Source organism: Lolium rigidum, chromosome 1 (assembly GCF_022539505.1).
Source record: "Lolium rigidum isolate FL_2022 chromosome 1, APGP_CSIRO_Lrig_0.1, whole genome shotgun sequence".
Lineage (NCBI taxonomy): Eukaryota > Viridiplantae > Streptophyta > Magnoliopsida > Poales > Poaceae > Lolium > Lolium rigidum.
Genome location: NC_061508.1, coordinates 212,703,876 through 212,723,371, shown reverse-complemented (window position 1 = coordinate 212,723,371; position 19,496 = coordinate 212,703,876). Strand labels below are relative to the sequence as shown.

Genomic DNA, 19,496 nt, shown 5'->3' with positions numbered 1-19,496 from the left:
AAGGATAGAAGAGACATAATCTTTAAGGTCCTTACAAACAACACAAGTTTCATAATTTTTAGACATGAAGGATTCTATCTCAGAGGCTCCCATAAATATGACAAATTGTTCTACCTCTTCGAACCCAAGATGAATATAGCTATTCCAATTATAGTTCTTAATTAAAACTTCCTCACTAAAGCCACATTGAAATTTAAGATGTTTAGTATCCTGTTTAGAGCAACAGTTTATATCATGGCGTTTAAGCAAGATTTTAGCAATTGTATTCAATTTTTCTATCACAGCACTCATAACTTTTCCCGTTCTTGATTCTCTATAATTATTATATAATTCAATAAGCTCCAAATAGGTTGTAGGTTCTCCCATAGCAACAGTTTTTAATTTTTCGGTTTTTCAAATTTTTATGGATTTTCGGGTATATAGGGAAAATAAAACAAGACAAAAACAAACTAGGAAAAAGTAAACTAAGCAAAATAATACTAGACAGAAATAAACTAAGCACAAATAAACTAGACAAAAGTAAACTAAGCAAAACAAAATAAAATAAAACAAAAACAGAGAGAGAGGTAGAGTGTACTCCCCGAGTGAACTTATGAGTAGAGCTATGCCTCCCCGGCAACGGCGCCGTGAAAATAGTCTTGATAACCCACAAGTATAGGGGATCGCAACAGTCTTCGAGGGAAGTAAAACCCAAATTTATTGATTCGACACAAGGGGAGGTAAAGAATACTTATAAGCCTTAACAACGGAGTTGTCAATTCAGCTGCACCTGGAAAAGCACTAGTAACAGGGGTGATGTGAAAGCAACAGTAATATGAGAGCAGTAGTAACAGTAACACAGTAACAGTAGCAGTAATATGAGAGCAATGGCACCAGAAAATAGTTGATACTACTTCCAATGACATATAGAACGAGTATATGATGATGAGAGATGGACCGGGGTTCCCAGCTATCTACACTAGTGGTAACTCTCCAATAACAAGTGTTGGGTGAACAAATTACAGTTGGGCAATTGATAGGATTGAAATAGCATTAAGACTGAACATCAAGATCATTAATCATGTAGGCATGTTTCCCATATATAGTCATACGTGCTCGCAATGAGAAACTTGTACAACATCTTTTGTCCTACCAGCCGGTGGCAGCCGGGCCTCTAGGGAATCTATCGGAAATTAAGGTACTCCTTTTAATAGAGCACCGGAGCAAAGCATTAACACTCCGTGAAAACATGTGATCCTCATATCTAAGCCTTCCCCTCCAGCTTGTCCCAATTTCTGTCACTTTGGGGCCTTTGGTTCCGGACATAAACATGTGCATACAACTTGTAGATACAATCTAAGCAATAAGTATAGAGCTTAAATCTAAGATCATGCCACTCGGGCCCTAGTGACAAGCATTAAACACAACAAGATTGCAGCAACAATAACTTCACAAACTTTATAGATAGACTAAACATAATGTAACAATCCATCGGATCCCGACAAACACAACACCGATTACATCAGATGAATCTCAATCATGTAAGGCAGCTCATGAGATCATTGTATTGAAGTACATTGGAGAGATGATACCAACTAGCTACAGCTAGAACCCGTAGTCCATGGGGGAACTACTCACGGAGCATGATGGAGGCGATGGCGTTGATGGAGATGGCTTCCGGGGCACTTCCCCGTCCCGGCAGGGTGCCGGAACAGAGACTTCTGTCCCCCGAATTGGAGTTTCGCGATGGTGGCGGCGCCCCTGGAGTCTTTCTGGAGTTTCGTCAATTGGTATCGAAGATTTAGGTCGGGACGGCTTTAATAGGCGAAGAGGCGGAGTCGGAAGGGCCACGGGGCCTCCTCACAGTAGGGGGGCGCCCCCCCCCCCTTGGGCCGCGCCGCCCACACGTGTGGGGCCCCCAGGGCACCCCTCTGGTCCCACTCTAGCTTTCTGGAAGGTTCCGGGAAAAATAAGATGTTGGATCTTCGTTTCGTCGAATTCCGAGAATATTGCCCGAATAGCCTTTCTGGAACCAAAAACAGCAGAAAACAAAGAACTGGCCCTTCGGCATCTCGTTAATAGGTTAGTTCCGGAAAATGCATAAAAAACATTATAAAGTGCAAGCAAAACATGTAAGTATTGTCATAAAACAAGCATGGAACATCAGAAATTATAGGTACGTTGGAGACGTATCACCCCCCCCCCACCCCACATGGGCCATGTTGTGGGGAGGCTAGGGTATAGGATTTGGAGCAGCCGGGCCATCTTGGCCGATGCCTCCCACCCTCCCTAGGGTTGGCCGGCCACCTCCCCCTCCCCCCTATATATAGTGGACGCTTGGAGGGAGGAGTGCACACAATTCCCCCTAAGGGAAAAGGAGAGCCTAAACACTCCTTTTACAGCATTACTGTTAGATAGATATGAGCATTCGGGGTACGCTAAACACTCTCTATTACAGCATTACTGTTAGATAGATATGAGCATTCGGGGTACGCTAGTTAGAAAAAATATTATTTTCTGCTGCGAGCCCCAACAGTGGTATCAGAGCCAATCTATGTGTAGTTATGCTTTACGGTTAGAACACATGTTGAATGTAGGCATCGATTCTGCAATTATTACCCTCTCACGTGCATTTGTTCATATCACAGTATGGTTTGATGAACCAGCCCTGACCTACCTTACGCGTACTCTTACGCGAGACTGGATCCAACACTTGACATATGGCTTGTACAATGTATGCGGGTTCGGAGTGTATGTCTCTCTTACCTTAGTTGATAGTATGGATTTGCAACGGAGGGCCCTGATAGGGGTGTAATGGAGACAATTACCTGATCGGTGTTGTGGGTAAAAACGGTTATTTCGCGAAAGCCCTAGCAGCCACGTAAAATTTGCAAGAGATAAAGTAGAAGCCTCTAGCTTTATGTTGCATGTTGCAAGGGGCTTGTAACATGATACAGTCATGGTGTAAAATAGCTTCGTGCTTGTTATTGCTAAGTTGTAGTAACAGCCCAGCACCACAATGGTCGATCTACTAGAGGCGTCATTTTGTGACGCCATGCCAGAGCGCCATCTAGGCGCGTAAATAAAACACCCATATCTCACTATGCCACTCGATACATTTGATGTAGATACCTTTAATGCATCTTCTTAGTTGCTACTGTTACGTACACATCGGTAGCATTAATAAGATGATCCCTAAAATTAATACCAACAAAAATGTTTTTCCTTGGTGTGCACCACCTTGTTGTAGATGATTTGAAATGCGGGTGAAATGTGTCTTCCACACCAAGAATTGCGGACCAATTAGACCAGGCGCAACGGCGATAGGTGCGCTGCATTTCAGGTAGCATACTGACAGCTACTACGCCTCCGTTTCATATCTAATCTGTCAGGCCCTATTCTCCGAGGACGCAACGCAATGCCATGTCCGCAACATTTTTTACTTAACGTGTAGCCCCATTTAGCACTGGCTGGTATTGGGTGCACACTCTACAGTGACGTGCCCTGGGACGAATCCGGCACCAACGGCCGCCGCGGCGCCGCCGCATTCCTTTCAAGGAACTGTACCTCATCGCGCTCCGGCCGTGGAATTTTCGCCGTCGATCTCGACCACTCCATCTCTCTCTGCGGGCTTGTGCGGTGAGCCCCGCGTCGCCTCTCTCCTGCCGTGCACTCGTTTCACCTCATCCCGATCGAGCTGGGTGATTGTGAGTCCACTGTTAACCGCCACTAGTAACCACGCCGCCGTCGCGCTCGCCCACACCCGCCGCTCCGTCGCGTAGCCGGCGGCGCTTCTCCTCCGTCCGTAGCCGGGCCTACCCCGCCGGGGCGACAACCACCGCCGTGGGCCCGCCGGCCCCGCCGCGTATCCCATCGCGCCCACTGGAGGCCCAACACGTCCGCCTGCTTCACGTGCCTCGACGGATATATATTCGCGCGCCAGACCTTGCCCACGGTGTCAGACTGTGACGAGAGGACACCCACACTGCCAGTCCGCTCCACAACCTGAGATATTTTCCTCTCTCTCCCGGCCGCCATGCTGCTGCGGAGCGCCTCCTCGCCGCTGCTCAACGCGGCGCGCGCGCCGGCCGTGGCGGCAGACCACGCCAACCTCGTGATGGTGCCGGCGGCGTCGCCGGCGGGGCATCGCCAGGGGTCCCTCTGCCGCGCATTGTCCGAGACCGATCTGCTGGCTTCAGTCCCCATCCCGGCCGCAAGAACCTCATCCGCCCCCGCCGTCTTCGTCGAGGAGGACGAGGACGCGCTGCAGGAGGATTCCGAAGACGAGGACGTCTTCCGCCGGCTGCTACTGACGAGCGCGGGGCTGGACCTGGACGCCGCCGCCGCGGGGCGGGAGGAGGCCGCGCTGTCGCTCCTCGAGGGCGTCGGGGGAGGCGGCGGGCGCGGGAGGGCGTGCCGCGGCGGGCGCGGCGGCGATGGCGACGGACACGACGGCAGCGGCGCCGCCGACGCGCACTACCGGCGCATGATCAGGGCCAACCCGGGCAACTCGCTGCCGCTCGGGAACTACGCCAGGTACCTCAAGGAAGTCGAAGGGGATGCGGCGAGGGCGCAGGAGTACTGCGAGCGCGCCATCGTCGCCGACCCCGGCGACGGCGACGCCCTCGCGCTCTACGCCGGGCTCGTCTGGGAGACCAGCCGCGACGCCCAGCGCGCCGACGCCTACTACAGCCGCGCCGTCCAGGCCGCGCCCGACGACTGGTGAGTCAACGCGCCACTTCCTTCGCTTGCTTGATTGGCGCGCGTCAACTGAAGCACTACACAGACTCTATGCCAGATGTTTGACAGTTTACTTGACTATCCTGCAGCTACGTGCTGGGATCCTACGCCGGCTTCCTGTGGGACGCCGAGGAGGAAGACGATCTCAACGACGACGAACAGCACCCTCCGGTGACGCCGCCGTTCTTCGGGGCAGCTCAGCCACCCTCCGTCAGAGCGGCATCTTAGACGAAGAATCGGTCTCACTGCCAGTGAACAAACCGCGTCTGGAAGAGCGACGTGCCACAGTGACGGCGGCCTCTGAGGCGAGCCACCGTCGACGCCGGCCAGCTCCGTAGACTGAATAAACTAAGTCAGGCTACCTGCATGATGAATCTGGATTCTGGAAGAGCGCTACCCTTCTAAGGTTGGTAGGATCAGCAGCACTGAAGAATAAATATCTAGCTTAATAATAAGGTTTGATGTAGGGTCAGTATCTAGCTTAATAATAAGGTCTTGTACATGTAGAATGTTCTTGATAACATGCATGGTGTATGTAGCATATGTACCGCCTGTGAATTACAGTAAACGTCAGAATCGTTTGTGTCCCAGCAGTTCAGCAAAAGCAGATCTATCTTCCATCCAGAACAGAAATCAGAACTGCACTGAATCCACCGAGTTAACGGCAAAACTGGCGATAATTTTGTGGTAAAGAAAAACAGGGGAATTCATGTGGAAAATGAGATTTGTAGACCTGAAACACGAGACAGTCAGATGCAAATGTTACTAACTACAACAATAGCAGGAGGTGTCCATTCCATTGTATTGTTTGAACAATGAATTGAGATAAAACGGTACATTGGCTTCAAACTCATGGTGAATACACTAATTTAAGTGCATGATACCAGCCAGAAGTTTACTACCGGAACAGCAAAAATGTAGATGTAGGAGGCTGAGGCATGACCCTCGCTTTCCACAAGACTCGACTCGACTGTTTTCTATTCGTTGAGTGCTTGTTCATCCGGAGTAACTTGAGCACGGATAGGCACCCGAACGGGATCCGCCATTGACTTGCTAAGTTCTAGCTGTTCTGCAGAAGATATAGACGCTGCGATGTCCACAGAACCTGTTTGCTCTGATGGCAGTTTGGGGAGAGATTTCCGTTGGGGCTTCTTCACGGCATTTGCAGCAGGTGCTGTCTTGGCGCTGTTTTGGGAGGCTCTTTGGTCAAGGCTCAGGCGACCTGGACGGCTTGAAAGATTGGTACTTGCTTCCGTGGCTGCTGAGGTTGGGTTCTTTGAGCGACCAAGCTTTGGTGATCTAGCTCTGGTGGTAGGGACCTAAGATGAATAGTGTTCAATAAGTAAAATATTCTTTAGAAGCTGGAACACAACAATAAGCGTATATCTTTGACATGTTGCCAAGTAAAAGTGCTAGTGCAATAGTCGTGATAGAAACTTGGACCAACTGCCTACCACGAAATCAATCCTCTGAACTGTTTAATAAATTACGGGAGTTGCGGCAAACTCATCAAAGAAGCATATGAAGTGATTTTCAGATTATTAGTTTATTGGCAAAGGAGACACGGATCATGTGGTGCTAGAGATAGTCCTATCTATCCAAAAGAAACTTGCAAAATATTGACATTAAATGGAATCTCCTGAACAGCTGACGAAGTGATCACCCCCAGTATTTTTCAACTGTGCAAGCTACAGAAACTAGTAGTTCAGGCATGGAATGCTATCAACAGAGGGTTCCCCAAAATTCTCGAACAAGGTAGAATCATACATAACTATGTGAAAGCTATATGTCATGTGGGTTGGTCACCCACGTACTAGGCCCAGCAGGCCCTACCTGGCTCCAATCAAGGAAAATAATCCCCGTTATCTTTATGTCAGGAATAGTCTCATTTAGAGATAAGATATGCCTTAGCTTGATCCTTATACCTATAGAAGATAAGATATTTCCTTGGAGATGAGATTTGTTCAGATCCTGTTGTTAGGGCCAGCTCCTTGGGGCATCTATTTTCGTTAAGCAAGAACTACAATCTCTCTCCTGTCTACTTCATCTTCCCAGTCCCTAATCTAATTCTCTCCCAATCTGCCATTCCAGTCCTCCATCGTCCTGGTGGTATTTACACTTGTGTACCCCAGTTCATGGCATGTATATCCTAAGCAACACTGGAATCACAATATAGCTATAGTAACCACTAACCACTACCTCCATCCCAAGGCTTAAGGCCTATATTTTTTTCAGAAAGTCAAACGAAGTAAAGTTTGACCAAACTTTTAGAAGAATTTATGAACAAATATGATATTTTGTAGGTACCATATGAAAATATATTTCATTATCTATCTAATGATATTGATTTTGTACTTTTCATGTTAATGATTTTTGATAAAAACTTAACATAGTTTGACTTTCTGAAAAAAAATATAGGCCTTAAGCCTTGGGATGGAGGTAGTACTGCTCTCTGGTTACATATTAAGGGTATTCTAGGAAGACTTAATATTTCTCTTGACAGAGCAAAGTTGCATTCAGGAGTTCCCTCCTTTTGCAAATATACAGGTTTCTGTTATATTAACAGGATATCTTGAAGGATGGTTATGGTCAATTCAATTGTTTCATGAAGAGTTCACAACTTCAGATTGCCAAAAAAAAAAAATATGATGTCGATATATATGTAAAGCCATTAATCCGCTTGACAGACTGGCAGGAGGAAGTTCTCCCAGAGCAGCTGTCAAGACAGTTACCTTCTTCAACTCAACCTTGGGAGGTGGCGGGTCCTTATAAAAGCTGGGCATCGGTGCTGCCTTGAACTTCAAACTCTTCCTTAACTGTCTGAGTTCAGCTTCTTCTGTTTCCTGCACAGTGATAAACAAACAAATAAAGCAAACACTATATGCAACCATTCAATACAAATCTTTGATTTATATCCAGGGAAATGAAAATAAGAATATGTACCTTTGATTTCGCCTGCAAGTTGTTTTTCTCCAATTCCTGTGCATGGATCTTTTCCTCAAGCTTTGAGTAGAACTACTTGATTGCAGGATGGGTAAGCCAAGGGATGATAGACCTGAAGTGCACAAACGCAAAAGATATGTGGCGACTACTAACCTCCCTTCTTTTTTCAGCTCTCTCGTTGCATTTGAACGCAAACCCATATGAAGGGGTGCTCCCAACCCTCTGAGGCTTTATTCTTTCAGAATTAGATTCTTCTTCCTTCTTTACCACATGCTGGCTAGATGCTTTCTGAGCTTTCTTCTTCTCCCTATATTTGAGAATGCGACAATGTAAGAAGCCATTTTAATAGTCCAGAACAACAAGCAAGCAGTAGTAAGTTTACAGAAAAAGGCAAGTGTTAAGAATTTAAATAATACAAGAGCGATAGGTAATGCTTTCTGGGTTCTAGTAATTGTTAATTGGGAAGGAATTAAGTAGGCTCGTGTACAAGCTAAATGTGACAATATTGAACTGATTTTCTAAGGATGACAGTATGAAATGAGCATTAACTACTTCTGCTTTCAGAGATGGAAACTGTACTGAAATGAGACTATCCAAGGGTTTTCAGCCAGCATGATACATTATTACATTCACATATATAAGGACATAAAAAACTTCAAGGCACATCATCAGGCTAGGGCGCTAGGCTAGCTTTGAAGCTCCTACACTGAACCTGTATCTTTAGATGTAGTATTTCTTATCTAGGTTCAAATGCTTGTGGTGATAAAACAGAGGCGGTAGCTTCAGACTTCTACTCCTACATGGACCGTGTAAGGCATACGTTTGGTAATGCTGCGATAGCTCATGCTCTGATGTTCTAATGGGATTGTATTCTAATATTAATTTATTTTGAATTAGTTGAACCACTACGTCAGTTGCCTTTAGAAATGCAACAATCTCAAACTCTTGTGCATGATGGCCACGAGACGAGGAAGAATCGCTTCACACACACCTGCTAAAGTGGAATGCAAATGAAGATGAATACAACATCCTAAAATTATACTGTACTAGAATATCTTAAATGCGTCGTGGAGTAAATCTTGCTTATAAGACATACTTAGTTGGCTTCTTGCTTTACATACATTCAACATATAATCGAAATGCATTTCAACCACTTCACACACACACCTGCTAAAGTACAATTCAAATGAAGATGAATACAACATCCTAAAATTATACTAGAATATCTTAAATGCGTTGTGGAGTAAATCTTGCTTATAAGACATACTTAGTTGGCTTCTTGCTTTGCAACATTCAACATATAATCAAAATGCATTTCAACCATAGTGCTTTTTTATATTTTTAAATACTATGTGGCTATATTTTTGTAGCCGTGAATTTTTATGTACATTTTGTTTTACATGTGTAAGCGAAATAAATTTAACAGGCCATGGCAACGCACGAGCACTTGCTAGTAGACCTTATATCTAGAAACAGAGGGAGTAGTCCAGAACAACAGGAAAGTAGTAAGCTTACAGAAAAAAGGCAAGTGTTAAGATTATTTAAATATTCCAAGAGCGATAGGTAATGCTTTCTGAGTTCTAGTAATTGTTAGTTGGAAAGTAATTAAGTATGCTCGTCACAAGCTAAATTTTGCAACACTGAACTGATTTTCTAAGGATGACAGTATTGAAATGAGCATGTACTGCTTCCGCTTTCAGAGATGGAAATTGAACTCAAATGAGACTATCCAATATGGCAACAAGAACCACTTCCAATAATATTTGGTGGCACGCCAGCAAACAAAATAGGAGGCTAAGCATGAACACAATCCTTCTTCCAAAATTTCATGCCAGACCCTACTAAAATAGTAGCAGCTGTACCGTAAACTAATAAGTAAAGTCTTTCTTTCACTCATATTAATGTGTGCTTTAGAGATACATACAAGCTTAAATGCATAAAGATAATCATGGATATACACAAGAACAAACAAACAAACAAACAACATACTTGGATTCCTCGAGCGGTGAACTCTCCTTGGCAACTGGGCGAAAACTGCTCGTTTCTGCCTTCTGAACCAAAACACAGACAATTCTAGTTATATCAAAATGAATTGGACACTATATAGAGCACGTATGTGGTAGCCAAGAAGCAATACGGGAATACAGCTAGAAAATGAGCTCACTTTCTTAACATCGGCATTGCCGTTGTTTGAAGAGCTATCGACTAAGTCTGGATCAGACACTCGTGCAATCGGTGCCTTGGTGTAGGGAGAGCTAGGAGTGCTTTTCCTAGCTTGACTCTTATCGCCGCTTCGTGGGCTCAGGCGCGGTGATTTGGTCACCTTAGGAGAACGGCTTTGGCTTCCCTGGAACACATGAAAATGTCATTAGCACATAACTGTCACCAGACCATCAATATGAGAAATCGGCACGGATAATGTACTCAACATGGTGAAATCCAACCCACCTTGGATACCCGGGGCTGTACGACCTCTGAGCGTGAGGTGGCTTCGCCGCCCACCTCTTCAGACCCCACCTCCTCAGACGAATTGATCACCTCACTCTCGCCTGAATGTGCAACATCAGCCAGCGCATCGTGTTCTTCTATGCGCTCATCTATACCATCTTTGGGCAGAAACTTCCCGCTCTCCTCATTGTCAACGACCAATGCACCCATAGCATCGGCGACCTCGGTCACGGGATCCATCTTTGGCTATTTTTAGCTCAAAACTCTCCTGTTCGCCCGTTTATCAGAGCTCCAAGCGCAGCAGCTGGCACGAGCGGCGTCCTTTAGCTAGCTCAACATCCCCCAACCTCACCGCAGCAAGAAACCCCAAAAGAACTGTTCTGGAAACGTAATGTCAAACAGTAGCATTAGTTCACCAAAATACATGGACATAAACGGGATTAGCCAGCTAAGACTGATCTTGAAGAAGAAAGATCTGGTTGGAGTCGACTATTCGCAGCAGAGAAGGAGAGGACCCAAGGCAGACGAGCAGCAGTCAACGCAGGTAGGGCTTCCTTACCTAGCAGCAAGAAGAGCCGCGTCCGGGCGGATCTTCAGCTCCCCGCCGGTCCAGCGGAGGGGAGGAGGAGCTCCGTCTCGAGGCGGCGGGCGGAGCGACGGCTGCGGCGGCGGCGCTGGCGGCGAGGGGAGACTTTGGTGGGACGGGCGAATGGGGGACGGGGCGGCAGCCGGGTGAAAGCAGCGAGCACGGGAGGTGAATCTGGGATGTGATGGCAGTGGCAAGGAGGAAAGAAGTTCGAGACGGGGACGCGTCAACACTGTGCCTGTGCGGTGCTGCCTGTCTATTTCCGCGATCCACGGCTAGCTAGCTATGTTGGCTCTTCCCGATCTGCTGCTTTGTATTTGTTTTGGCGGAATCTGCTGCGGGTTACTCGTTTTCGCCGGTCATTCGGTGAAATTTTTTCAGTTGGAAGGCTCCAATTGAGCTGGCTTTGAATTAATGAACTTATTAATTGGCTAGAAGTTACATCAGACTTAGAGCATCTCCAGCGTCTCCCAAATCGTTCCCAAACCGATTTGGAGCGCTCCGGACAAAACGCTTCCGACCGCGTTCCCCAAAGCCCCTTTTTTGTCCGGCGCGGCTCGATACGGTGTCTGGCGTCCCGAGCCCCTCCCCGCCCCGCAGGGAACACACCGGGCACGCCGGACACAACGAAAAGCGAGGCGAATCGACGCGGGACCGACCCATCAGCGACTCATTCAAGTTTGGACCTAACCGTCGCCTACCTTATTCGCGCGCAGTGACACACGACGGCATCTTTGCCTTAATAGCGACGGAGAGGCAGGCGAGACGTCTCGTCGGTGCTGCGCAACCTCCACGCGTCGCCGGCGTTCGCACGCCACCGCCCGTTCCCGCGCAATCTTCCCGCTTCTTCTCGCCTCTTCCCGCGCTTTCTTCCCGACGCCGGCGTCTATAAAAGGCCTCCCGGCGTAATTGGTAGCCACCACAGCCGCCGGCAACAAATACAGCCCTCGTCGCTCCACCGCCGTCTCCTCCACCACCAGTGGCAATGGCGAACCGCCCCGGCACTAGCCAGTTCCCTCCACCGCCGTCTCCTCCACTTCCAGTCCCGGATTCGCAGGTCGACATCGACCCCACCGCCCGGGATGAGCGGCGGCGGCGAGGGACGCCGCTTTGGCCTGGCTCTCGTCAGCAGCGGCGGGAGGTACTCGAGGAGGAGGCCCGCCTGCGGCGTGAGGCGGCGCACGCGGCGGATCTAGCGGCGTTCTACGCCCCTGCCCCCGCAGCTGACGAGGCCGCGGCGGCAGCAGCGTGGCACGAGCAGGCGACGGCTGACACCAATGCAGTGTTCGACGCCTCTTCTGCCGTCGAGGCGCGACGGCGCCGGACGGAGGAGATGGAGCAGCGGTGGGATGATGACCTCTGCCGCCAGCAGGAGGAGCGGGACACGCTGTACCGTGAACGGTGGGAGGCGATCGAGCGCCGGCGGCGGGACTCGATCGAGCGCCAGCAGCAGCTGGCGGCGGAGGAGCGTCAGCAGCGGGAGGCGGCGCTGGTGGCAACAGAGGCGGCCTGGGCGAGGCGGGCGGACGAGTTGGCGGCGGAGGCCGACGCGTTGGCGGAGGCCGACGCGTTGGCGGCGGCGATGATGGAGGCGCCAACTGATGTGGAGGAGGAGGCCGAGGCGGAGGAGGAGGAGACCGAGGTGGAGGAGGAGGACGACGACGAGTTCGAGTGGTCCGACGATGACGGGCCACACCCGGACGAGACGGCCGATCAGTAGCACGCGCTCGTCGAGTCGTTCGAGTCGGAGAAGAAGCTCCAGGACGACGCTCGTGCCCGCAGGGGAGGGCGGACGTCGACGCGGTGCTGGAGCAGCGGCGTCTGGCCACCGCCCTACGCACGGAGAGGCGGCGCGCGCAGCAAGAGCTGCGGCGGAGGGCGGCGACGCCGGGGCGGGGCCGTCGAACGCACCGCCGGGCGGTCAGTAGGCTAGGTTTAGATGAAAGCTAGCCGTTTTCATTCAAACTTTGTAATATATAATCAAAATTGAATGAAAACCTTTATTTGCGTGCACCAATATTCATTTGGGGGAGGCGTTTGGGGGACGCGGCTGGGGAGCGACGTCCCCCAAACGTGGCACGAACAAAACACGTCCCCCAAACGCTTGATCCGGCGCCGTTTGGGGGACGCGACTGGAGATGCTCTTATGTTGCATTAGAGTCACCATGACCATGTCCACACCAACAGGGGTCTTGCCGCGACGCATCCAAGAAGGTGCATGGCGTGAGGGCACATCATCATCATTAGCAGAGACTAAGGTCATGCAAAGTTTTCACCACCCCTAGGGCTCGGGCTAGATCTAGACCAAAAAAGAAAACATCTTTGAATGACGTTGGGATAAGAACATCGGCAGCTGCTATGGCGTGACGCCGCCCTAACAAAGCCCCCAAGGCGCTAGGAAGGTCGCTAGCAACCGAAGCACAACCGTGTAAAAGTAGCCAGACCGACGTTGTGGGAGGGCTGCGACGCCAGCGAGAGGACAAAGGGTGATCAACAAGGCACTACAAGAGAAGCTTGCCCAAAGCAAGGCCACCATGAGACGCAATTTGAGGCGGAGAGACGGAGTCCATCAAATCAGACAAGAGGATCAACATCGGGACGCCTTCAACAAGGGAGCGACACCCGGAGGTGACGCTGTCTCCGGAACTGGCTAAGGCCATTCAGAGCTTTCCCAAGATCCAACCTGATCAAATCGTCCGGCCGCAGTCGCAAGGATGGAAAGCGGGCATAGTAGGAGTCGTTGCCGCGCCACCAACCCATGTCGCACTATGACCTAGCCCCAACTAGAATCACCAGCAGGATGAAAGCAAGATCTAGCTAGCTAGGCTCGGCCTGGCCCGAATCCAGGCGCTAGATCGGCGGCTAAACGATGGTTGTACCAACCCAGCACGCAACCACCTGCACTAGCACGAGTGCACGACCACAAAGGTCAGAGATAAAAAAACACAGCCGCAGAAGAGCTGCAGTAGGTGCCATGCTGCCACCCTTGGCGAGCATGCGGCGGCTTAGGAACCCAATCCCGAAAGAAGCCAGCCAGAGCGTCGCCCCTACGATGTCAGAAAGTCAGAAGCCCCCTGAGAACCAACAGGATTCCGACAGGAACGAGCGGCAAGGTCGCCGCATACAGGCCTAACCCAAGCTCGAAGGTGGGCAGCGCTGCACAGCGGGTGGAGGGTGTCAACAACGAGCACAGAACAACGTACCCGCAGAGCACAACCGCGGATCTCCCAAATCCCGGCCAGGCCCACCAGGCTCTAGGCCCTCAGGCCCAAATCCGGCCGCCCCATAAGCACCAGTTGTGGGTGACCAGAGGCGCAGCGAGGCGCCATCGCCACGTCCGAGGGATCTTCCACCCGCCGCGGCGCGAGAAGCTCGGTCTGGAGCCAGCGACGCCGCGAACCACTGATGGTGCTCCGGTGATGGCGCCAGACAATCTTGCTGAGCGTTGTTGTGGAAGCGGTTGGGAAACCCCAAGAGAAAGGTGTGATGAGTACCGCGGAAAGTTTTTCCTTAGTACGAAACCAAGGTTTAATCGACCAGTAGGAGAAATGCGTGACTTCTGAAGATGTTGATGGCTGACTAGTGGGAGGACGCACTACCGGCGTCAGCAACAACATGGAACCTGCACACAACACAACCAAATTACTTGCCCCAACTTGCAGTGAGGTTGTCAATCTCACCGGTTTGCTGAACACAAAGGATTAGACATATCAGGTGGAAAGAGATGTTTGCAGAAAGTAAACAGAACAGGTTTGCAGTAGATGAATTTATCAGTCTAAAGTAAACGGACCGGGGTCCATAGTTCACTAGAGGTGTCTCTCTATAAAGATAAATAGCATGTTAAGTGAACAAATTACAGCTGAGCAATTGACAGAATATCGACAATACATGACAAGATGATTACTATGAGATTTGATTGGGCATTACAACATAATACATAGACCGTAATCCAACTGCGTCTATGACTAATAATCCACCTTTCGGTTATCGTCTGAACCCCTTTTAGTATTAAGTTGCAAGCAACATATTATAGCATTAAGCAATGTGTGTAAAGTAAACAATAGAATTACCCTCGGACAAAACATTGTTATTTTCTCCCTAGTAGCAGCAGCACATCTAAAATCTTAGAAGTTATTGTCACTCTCCCAGAAACCTAGAGGCATAAACCTACTGTCGAGCATAAATACCCTCTCTTGGAGTCTCAAGCATCTACTTGGCTAGAGTATCCACTAGCAACGGAGAGCATGCAAGATCACAAATAACATATGACATGAATATATAATCGACCTCAACATAGTATACAATATTCATCGGATCCCAACAAACACAACATGTAGGATTAGATAAGGATGATCTTGATCATGTAGGGAAACTCACAAGATCTATACATGAAGCACAAATTGGAAAAGAAAACCATCTAACTACTTATATGGACCCTTAGTCCAGGGATGAACTACTCACGCATCACTTTGGAGGTGGGCATGGCGATGTAGATGCCTCCAGCGATGATTTCCCCCTCCGGCAGGGTGCCGAGAAGAGTTCAGAACCCACCGAGATTGGTTCTGCGATGGCGGCCGCGATGAAACTTTTCGTGGATGGAGGCTCAGGTATCCAGGGTTTTCCCGAGAAGATGTATAAATAGACAGAGGATCTAGGTCGGTGGGGTGCCTGGGGGGGCACACCATGCCTTGGCGCGGGCCCAGGCTTGGCCGCGCCAAGGGCAGGTGTGGCCGCTCTGTGGCGCCTCTTCGACCCCCTCTGGAATTCGTCTTCGTTTCGGTAAAATATTGACTTCGGCTTTTGTTTCGTCCAATTCTGAAAATTTCCTGTATAACTCTTCTGAAATACAAAAACAACAGAAAACAAGGAACTGGCACTGTGGCATCTTGTTAATAGGTTAGTGCAAGAAATCATGTAAAAGTGCAACGAAGTGTAAGTAAAACATATATGAATTGGTGTAAAACAAGCATGGAGCATCAAAAATTATAGATAAGTTTGAGACGTAACAAGCATCCCCAAGCTTAACTCCTGCTCGTCCTCGAGTAGGTAAGTGATAACAAAATAATTTTTAAGGTGACATGAAGCCAACACAATCTTGATCAAGCATGTAAAGCATTGTGATCTGGGATCTAAGTACTCTAAGCATAGGAATGATGGATATAATTCGATAGAACTTAGCAACTATGTTATAACATGAAGAGTAACTCAAACAAAGGATCATGAATAATAGTGCATTGAAAGCAACTATTTGTTTATGAGCATAGAGTAAACATAATAAAGTGGTACTCAACATGTCTTTTATGGAATAGCAAAACATAAATGCTAGGACACCTTTAAAGTTCAGAGGGTGACTAGATACAAGTAATTTAAGAACAAGCAATAGTCATAATCATGAATCAATCAATAATAATTTTGGGACTATGCACATTGCACTAAGAATGACAACTATGCTCTCTTAATCGATGCATAAAGTAGAAGATGAAGACTCAGCATAATAGTAAAAAAGAGACTCTTTGCAGAGTAAGCAAGATAAACAATTTTATAAACCTTCCAAAAAGTATGGTACTTATTAGTTTTGAGCTCTCATTGCCCCTACCATAAGTATCTTGAATGGTTAAAGTTAATGTGAGTCAAAAATGAGCTATATGCTTGCAAATCACAAGTTGAAAATCTCATGCCCCTTGAATGCGAGTACCTAAACCTCATGCTACTCAACTTAGGTCCCAAATAAGTTCTTGTCATTGTAAGTATACATGTATCATCGAGAACCGCCAACGGAGTACCTCTTGCCCAATGATATGGAGGTACTCTTTTAAGAGCAATCCCATGCCAAAATGACAAGACAAACAGATAGTGAGCATCTCAGCAATTTTTTATTTACTATGAGTATAACTTTTTATTGCAAATGTTTCATAGAATGATCACTATGGCTTAGTTGTAAATTTCCACCATGAATGATGCATGGCTTAGATTAGCGGCTCAGGTGTTTCTCTAACTCATATACAAACTCAATGGACTTACAAGTTTCCATTTTATTTCGCACCGCTAGGCGTCCATAAACAAAAGAACATGACATCAACTAAATAGAAGTGCAATGTCGAAAGTGTTCCCCATGAAAGCATGGCTATACTAACTCCAAACTCGCAATTTGCTAACATATAAACTTCATAAGATAGGCACAATGATTGAATTTATTAAGTGCAAAAAAGTAAATGTGCCATCAAGTTCGTGAGAGCTTTACTAACTAATTTTCTCATGCCAAAATTTAATTTGGAAGATAAATAAAAACATGATGAATTACTTGGAATAGCAATAATGCTAGTAGGTAGATATGGTGGACACAATTGGAAAACTTTGTTTCATGGTGGTTGGATGCACGAGTAGAGATCATACTCAGCACAGGCGAAGGTTAGCAAAAGACTGGGAGCGACCAACTAAGAGACCAATAATAGCCATAATCATGCATAGCGAAAAAACCTTATCAATCAAAGCATAAAGTGATATTACAAGCTAAAAACTAAATGATCATAGAGGCTTTAGTTGACTGGTTATAGTCATATCATGGTATAAGCATGTGCCAAGTCAACCCAATAAAGCATCAAACGAGAATACCATAATATTATGCTTTTATGATGGAAATAACACATGATTCTTTCAATGACACATTATGCACTCTCAGCCATTTGAGACAAGTCATGCTACAACAATAAATACTAAGCATATGACAAGAATAACATCCAACATGACATGCCAAAGTCTATGCCACAGTCTAGACAAGCTTCATTTTGCATCACTATACGCATGAAACTTTTTACTCGTATCCAACACCAATCAACTTATTTGAAATAACTCTCAGAGATGAAATAAATTATGGACCAGAGAGCTAATCATACATAAATAAATAATACTAACAAGCTCTGAACAAAACTCAAGTGAAAGAACAAAAGTTAAACGCAGAACACTCGCAGAACAATAACAGCGAAAACTAGAGTGTTTTATGCAATTAAAAAGGAGCGGGTCTTTCTCCAAAAAAAATGTGTCGGGATCCAACATATGCTACAGCAAACAAAACTAAACTAAACTAAAAACAAAAATAAAGACGCTCCAAGAACAACACATAGCGTATGAAGCAATAAAATTATAGCGTATAGAAAGATGACCCGTTGCTTTGTCGATGAAGAGGGGATGCCTTGGGCATCCCCAAGCTTTGACGCTTTTACCTCTTGGATATTTCTTGGGGTGCAGGAGCATCCCCAAGCTTGAGCTTTTGTCCATTCTTCGTCTCATGACATAATTCTTCTCTCCCTACACTTGAAAACTTCCTTCATACAAAACTTCATACAATTCTCTATTAGCAGCATTAGTACAATCAAAATAAAAAATCCACTTGAGTTCAGTACTAACATATATCAATCATGCATATATTAAAGCATTAGCCAAAAAGATCTTTGATCAAAAGAACTCAAAAAGAAAGATATTTAAGAGGCAAATGCAAATAGTGCAGAAATCTGTCAAAACAGAACAGCAGGTAAAGATTGATTTTTTTGAAAATCCTCTGTTGCTCATCTCGAAAAGTGGTCAACTAACGAAAGTTAGATAATAACCTGGGGCATATTCATAAACAATGACAGCTCAAAATTCCGCTCTGTCTATGTTTACGAGGTAACAGCACAGAATATGTTTTCAAGACATTAACTTCCACAAATCTTATTTTCTTCCTATTAGAGGTTATTATTGGCACAAAAACGATATAAAAATGATAAGGAGAGGTTATTACAGAGGTAATAACTTCCAAGACTCAACAAAAAGAAAAATTACTGTAAATAAACATGGGTTATGTCCGAACAGTGCTTTTCTTTAACGCCTTTCAGCTAGGCGCAGAAAAAGAGCGAGCATCAAATATTATCAAGTGAAGAAGCATCAACATCAATGTGAGAAGTCTATTCAACAAGTATTTGTATTTTATCTCTATAAATTTTAGAAGATTCTCTCTCAGCACTTTTAGGTTCACTACTTTCATCAAATAGATTTTCAGGAATAATCCAATCAAAATTCTTTTCCCAAGCTTCATGCATTGCTATTAATTTGAAAGGTATTGGTATTTTACTTTCTTTCCTACTTTTGGTTTGGTCTATTTTTTCAAGTGTACCAAAGGTATCTACACATGAGCCTAGCTTCTCAAACCGATCGATCAAAAACTTTTCTAGCTTCTATAACAACATCTTTAAATTCTCTAAGCAATGTTTCTAGGATAAAGTCCTTCTTTTCATCATCCTCAATTTCATGGAGTTTAAGAAACATTTGTTGCATAAAAGGATTAAGGCTATCAAATCTAGCCTCTAGCATTTGAACTAAACAAGTTGTAGTAGTTTCATAATTAGGAGCAAGTTCTGCCAGGGATTTATCCTCAATATCTTTATGCTTACTAACATGATTGAAAAAAATTCTATGTTATCTTTCACAATTATAGAACCACTACCTATAGATAGGTCCTTCAGATCGTACTTAGGGATCAATATAATGAACTAGAAACAAAATAACAACTATAAAAGAAACTAATTTTGTGTGTTTTTTATAATAAGACGACTATAAAAGAAAACTATTTTTTGTGTTTTTGATATAATAAAGCAAACAAAACAAAATAAAGTAAACTAAGCAAACTATAACAAAGTAAAGATATTGGAGATGAGAGACTCCCCGTGCAGAAGTCCTCTTTCTCCCCGGCAACGACGCCAGAAAATCTTGATGGTGCTCCGGTGATGGCGCCGGACAATCTTGCTGAGCGTTGTTGTGGAGGCGG

At 46.3% G+C, this 19,496-nt stretch overlaps 2 protein-coding genes across 2 annotated transcripts; one reads left to right on the top strand and one right to left on the bottom strand.

Moving 5' to 3' along the window:
* The first annotated feature begins 3,958 nt into the window (after positions 1-3,958).
* LOC124689464 lies at positions 3,959-5,312 on the top strand. Its single transcript, XM_047222992.1, has 2 exons — positions 3,959-4,701; positions 4,809-5,312. The coding sequence occupies exons 1-2, from the start codon at positions 4,016-4,018 to the stop codon at positions 4,945-4,947; spliced, it is 825 nt and encodes a 274-aa protein (XP_047078948.1). The 5' UTR covers positions 3,959-4,015; the 3' UTR covers positions 4,948-5,312.
* Positions 5,313-5,547: 235 nt separating this feature from the next.
* On the bottom strand, positions 5,548-10,350 carry LOC124654703 (protein WVD2-like 5). The gene is made up of 7 exons (XM_047193701.1): positions 10,111-10,350; positions 9,827-10,009; positions 9,652-9,713; positions 7,816-7,969; positions 7,663-7,734; positions 7,452-7,562; positions 5,548-6,038 (listed from the first exon to the last, which is right to left on the bottom strand). The coding sequence occupies exons 1-7, from the start codon at positions 10,348-10,350 to the stop codon at positions 5,697-5,699; spliced, it is 1,164 nt and encodes a 387-aa protein (XP_047049657.1). The 3' UTR covers positions 5,548-5,696.
* Positions 10,351-19,496: the final 9,146 nt, after the last annotated feature.